The sequence below is a fragment of the Rhinichthys klamathensis genome, unplaced genomic scaffold, assembly GCF_029890125.1.
Source record: "Rhinichthys klamathensis goyatoka isolate OS25496 unplaced genomic scaffold, OSU_Roscu_1.1 h1tg000469l_1, whole genome shotgun sequence".
NCBI lineage: Eukaryota > Metazoa > Chordata > Actinopteri > Cypriniformes > Leuciscidae > Rhinichthys > Rhinichthys klamathensis.
Genome location: NW_026606958.1, coordinates 462632 through 468864, shown reverse-complemented (window position 1 = coordinate 468864; position 6233 = coordinate 462632). Strand labels below are relative to the sequence as shown.

Sequence of the window (6233 nt, the reverse complement as noted above, 5' to 3'; positions counted from 1 at the left end):
TTTAGAATTAATCCATGAAAACGGGCATTATTTGCTTAAAAGCGCAAGGAATTCTGGACAATGTTGTTCTACATAATATAATATAATATAATATAATATAATATAATATAATATAATATAATATAATATAATATAATATAATATAATATAATATAATATAATATAATATAATAATATAATATAATATAATATAATTATATAATAGGATATAATATAATAGCATTACTTTAATTTGATTATTTGCAGTACTACACCACTAAAATAAAGTGGTATTACAGTAATAAACAGTATCCATATTTAAATTTTATTTACAGTTGAAAACAATACTTTTTTGTGGGGGGTTAAATGAAAAGAAATAAGAAGACAGAAAGACACTGTGAACATGACCACCCAGTCTACTAATGATCCACATGATTGCAAAAAATAAAAGTTTAATAGCTTCCATTTTCTTTTCAAAATGACTGAAATTTCTGTGAATAGGTTGGGGGTAGAACTACAAATAATGAATTATTTTGTACAAATAAAACAAATTGTCTGTACAATTCATTTTTATAAGCAATTTATTATATTAAACCATATACAAAATGAACAGCTCACATCAGATGCTTACAACAAGTGTTCAATGAAATAAATAAATGAATGAATGAATGAATGAATGAATGAATGAATGAATGAATGAATGAATGAATGAATTAATTAATTGATGGATGGATGGATGGATGGATGGATGGACGGACGGATGGATGGATGGATGGATGGATGGATGGACGGATGGATGGATGGACGGATGGACGTATGAACCAACGAACGAACGAATGAACGAATGAATGAATGAATGAATGAATGAATGAATGAATGAATGAATGAATGAATGAATGAATGAATGAATGAATGAATGAATGAATTGTGCCAGGAGTAAAATCACAATTTACAATAAATTAAATTCAATCAATGTCAGGCTATTTATTTACAAAAAAGTAAATAATAATAATAATTAAATAACATAATGAAACTCAAATTGTATTAAAAAAAAACCAGGGAGGTTCTTGACGGAATGTTAGAGAAATCTATCTAAAACATTATTGAGTATAACGTTACACACTACAAAAAGTATGTAAGCTACAAAATATGCAAGAATTAATTAATCTGAATAATTTGTTTAAATAATTGTTTAACAGTACTCTGTGTGACATTTGAAAGGATACATCTCTAACTTTATTAATTATATAGTCTTTGTTCGATATTGTCCAGATCCCTTTCCTTGTACAAAAGAAAGTAAAGAGCTATTAAAAACTGAAAGCAAGTGGCGCGGTGAGAGACGAGCCAATCACGCTCAACCAACTCTGCAGATGGTGATTGGTTAACGCTTTTACGGGGCGTGGTGCACTTACGCTTATTCATAGTCAAACCTACGTATATTCTTCCAGCCTTGAATAGTCCCTCTTCAGGGGCAAACGGAAACGACTACGCAAGTACACTAACGCGATGACGTAGAACGTCTCAGGAAATATCCTGTTGGGTCTCTCAATTAGAAGCGCACAAAGTCATTCAAGATGGTGTTAGAAAGTATCTCCAGGATTATCAAAATACAACTTCCAGCCTACCTCAAGAAACTGCCCCTTCCAGAAACAATCGGAGGGTTTGCGCGACTGACAGGTATGTGTTTCATCATCATACAAAATGTCACAAGCGTAGGTGGAAAGTTACGCGCGCATGCCTGCATAGAAAGAGTGATGTATGTGTCTATGTTTTGCATCTATTAAACACTAAAATAACGCATACATTAGTAATTGGTTGCCTTCACGTGTTTCTGGGTAGGAAAAAATACATGTTTTTGTATTATCTTTCACTTATTTTCATACAATTGCATGAGAAGATTCTCAAGAGGCAGAGCTTTTTTCAAGTGATTCTATTTTCATAAACAATGTAACGTTAACGACCAGTGTGTGTCTATTTTAGAAATGTGTGAAGAACAAAACACGCAAAGCATCTGAGAGACATGGTTTATTGTAGTATTATAGATGATGGCACAAGAAATGCAGAAATATTTGCATCTGTAAGTTAAATATGTTAAAGTTGTTTGGACAGACACCTAAAATGAGCAATCTTCAGGGTCCAGCAACTGTCATTGTGTAATGCAACCGTTCATCTATAATGCACTTGTGTGCAAATATAAAGTGTATTAATAATCACTGAATATTACTTTATCTGACATGCACTTATTTTTCCACCGTACGCAGAAGAGCTTTCACTATGTAGATTGCTGTCATTAAGTATATAATATGTTCTAACACCGTGTCTCAGTTTCAGAGTGGTTGCGGCTTCTGCCATTATTGGGGATTTTGGCTCTGTTGGGTTATCTGACCATCCGGCCCTTCCTGCCCAAGAAGAAAAAGCAAAGAGACAGTCTAATAAATCTGAAGATCCAAAAAGAAAATCCTAAAGTGGTGAATGAGATCGACATAGAGGATCTGAGGACTCCAAATGTTTGTTACTGTCGCTGCTGGCGATCTAAAACGGTAGGAATGCCTGAGAGAAAAAAAATTATGTAGAAAATCAATTTATCTAGGTAATATTAAGTGGGTGATTTTTTTTTTTCCTAGAACTTTTGCGGTAAATTGGTTCAATGAACTATCAAAACATGCTGTAACAGCACCAAAGGGGGGAAATGAACATAAAACAACTAAATTCTGACTTATTGGCACAAAACAAAACCTTGATTAACTTTATACTTGGAGCTTTGGGGAAAATACATTTTATATATATATATAAAAGTAATAAAAAATGTATGATATGACCCCTTTTTAACTGTTAATTTGTGTTGGAAAATGTGTGGTTTTCTGCTTCCTCTTTGAGAGTGTGAGTTTTGTCAAAAGTCTAAGAGCCACGGTCACTATCAGCACTTAATCTGTTCTTTCTTATCTTGCAGTTTCCTGTTTGCGATAAATCGCACATAAAGCATAATGAGCTGACGGGGGACAACGTTGGTCCACTTATTCTTAAGAAGAAGACTCTGTAGCCCACCTGTTTTGGCTCGGAGTGGCATTTTTTTAATGCATATTTTTCTCCATGGAAAAACTTACTGTAATTTTGTTTGTTGTACTTACCCCAAACTTTTTCCAACTTATTGTGTAGAAATATAGAGCTGTAAATTCGGACTATAATGCTCAAGATATTGTGGTTGATTCAGAGAGATTAATTATTTTGATTTACGTTTTGTTACATCGTTGTGTGTTTATTGTGTGTGTGGCAAATGTAGTTTGACTTTTGAGTGCAATATAATAGGACCATAAGGAAAAATGGCGGTTATCGTCGCTAATCAATCTTTGTGGCCATGAAAGTGTCTTTTCCAATCTTAATCTACATCTAGATTCAGTTTTAACTAAGTTGCCTTAGACTAATACTATTTTATGTGCGTTTGACATTTTGTAAGACAACAACAAATCATACTTTTAACTTTTCAATGTGAAGTACATTATTAGGATTTGCTTTTGCTTTTCGTTTTCTACAGCATTATTCTTAAACCAACAATAGTTCTAAAATGTTTGCTAAATTATTTTAACATTTTCAAGTGCAGGATACTAAACTTGACTTTTGTTCGTATACCTACAGACATTTCCCGTTGCATTTTGGTCACAGCAATTGTTACACATCATTCATATATTACAACATTCATCCTAATGTTACAAAGAAATGTGCCCTCTTTTCTCTGTCCACCTGAACCAACATGCTGCGACAATTACAATTTATAGGATGTGTGCCATTCTTCATATTCAAAGTTATAAATAGTTTGACAATCCCAATCTTTTTTTCTTGTGCCACTTGGTTTTGCATTTGATGGCTCTTGTTCATAGATGTTTTCATAAAAAACACATTTGTATGATAACTGGAATGTGCCTAATAACTTTTATAAAATAAAAGGTAACCAAACTTGTTTTATCTTCCTGAAAATTCTTTCTGTGACGGATGAATGTGAGAGGCCATGTAACAGTCTATTTATTTCTTCTGTGTACTTTTCCTAAAACACACAATAGTGCAACTCCACTACACTGATGCTCCATGTCTTTAAAGTAAAAGTGATGCTTATTTACATCTGCTTTGCCTTAGATGATAAAACAAGATATACTTCCAAATGCAAGCAGGGGGTTTTGCCTGTCATTTATTAACAAGGCATGTCATTCATTTTCTGCAGCAATACATCTACAAATTAAAATAACTACACATACACCATACAATATAAAAATAAGGGTCTAATACTCTTAACAGTAGTCATTTAATATGAAAATAAATATAATGAACAAGACACCCAAAGTACTTGTTATTTAATTACATTCCAAATACGTGTTTATCAATAATTTTTCTTTAATAGCCTACAGACATGTGTTTTTATATATATTGTTTTAATAAAAATGACATCACATAACCCACATCGCACTGTCAGAGAGTTTATTCACACAAAACATACGTATAGCTACACATAAAACATGATATCAGAATTTTCAAATCAAACATTTAAGAGAACAATACATCACGGTTGTTTAAACCAATGAGCATTAAGCTGTGTCGTCAGCAAGTCGTTTCCCATCATGCTTTTGATCAGTGCAGTCGGTGGAGAGCTTGGAGAGCAACTGCGCGCAGCTGCAGAATCAGACAAGTGCGCCTTGCGGTCGCGAGAGTTTTTTTGACATACGTCAGCATGACATTAGCAAGGCGGACCGCACTCGGACACATTTCTAACCGACATGCATCTCGCGGTGATCACCGGTGATCGGTTCTGCGCAGATTTTGCTCATCTCAAACAAGCCTATTAACTCGCGATTGAGCGAGTAGCCTCTCGCTGCAGCCTGCGGTGGACATCCAACCCGGCCCACATCCAAGTGTGACGTCAGAAGCCACGCCCATGCCCAAATTGGACACATTCTCATTAACATTTAAAAACAGGAAGAAGCATCGAGAAGAGAAGACTAGAAGACGAAGGTAACTGCGAAACAAAATGCACAAAACACACTTGCGGTTTTAAACACTGTTCAACATAATACGAATGAGTTGTATAAGAATGAGATGTTACCTGTTGAAAGCAGCTCTTATCACTTTATTAATAGTTTGTAATGAGGTCAGTGCGGTTGATCACTTGACTAGCATTGTCAAAATATCGATGTAATTCAAATCAATAAGGTTTGATGATGTTGTTTTAGAGCTATGAATTATCTTCAACTTACATATTTGGTCATTTAACTCCCCTGTAATGTCTCAACTGAGTTGTGTGTTACATTTGGCTGAGTGAATTTCGTAACAGTAACTACGTTAGATTCTCAACTGAGAATTTTGTTTTGTATACTATTACTATTATACTATACTAACTGCATTATTATATCACCAATTTCATGTTGTTATTTGGATTAAGGGTAAATATGAAAAAAATATTATTTCAGTGCTTATGTGTGACGTTACATCCTGTAAATCTTATTCTGCTTGTAAAGAATATGAGATTTGATTGTCACTCTGTCAGTTGTAAATACTCCATATTGAAAAAGTTTGAAGTTGTTCAGTCATTGCTATGCAAACATGTTTAGATAATGTAATGTGATGATAAACTGTTGTAATATGAATAAGTTTTATTATTGATTCATAGTAAATACAGTGACAGCAAGCCAGCCATCACATCAGCAGTCTTTCCTAACTATATTATACTTCTTTTCAGGAGTACTACAATTTTGAAAGCAAGTGATTGTTTGCCATGTCGGTAAGTACAAATAAACTTTGGTTTGTATCCTAATCAAGTTAGCGTACTGTTAACTGTCGGGCCAAAGGTTTGTCTGAATTGGAATTAACAACTTAACGATAGCTAGGTTAAAACGTTTTGGTCTGATCACTTATCCCTTACAACCCTTGCAAAGTAACTTGGTTGAGCAACCGAATCATTTCACTACATCTTACTTGATAACTCTGTGTATGTGCCAAATTATCTATCTATTCTAGATTAATGGAAAGATCACATAATTATTGTCATTGTCATGTTTTACAGCATCCTACACATTTTCAGTTCAAGCCTGATGCAGATCAATTCTGCCTGGATGGCTGGTTCGAATGTCCCTGCTGCAGTTTTATGACTAAAGAGAAATTCTCATTTTCTATTCATCCATTGCAGCTCAGAGTAGATTATTAATTATTTTTGCACAATGCCCAGTGCACCCTTTTGTTACTGATATTTCTGTTAACACAACAGTGACTGT

General features: G+C 33.9%; 1 protein-coding gene across 1 annotated transcript; it reads left to right on the top strand.

Moving 5' to 3' along the window:
• Positions 1-1470: 1470 nt before the first annotated feature.
• Positions 1471-3934, top strand: cisd2 (CDGSH iron sulfur domain 2). Its single transcript, XM_056236880.1, has 3 exons — positions 1471-1656; positions 2305-2519; positions 2930-3934. The coding sequence occupies exons 1-3, from the start codon at positions 1554-1556 to the stop codon at positions 3017-3019; spliced, it is 408 nt and encodes a 135-aa protein (XP_056092855.1). The 5' UTR covers positions 1471-1553; the 3' UTR covers positions 3020-3934.
• The last annotated feature ends 2299 nt before the right edge of the window (positions 3935-6233 follow it).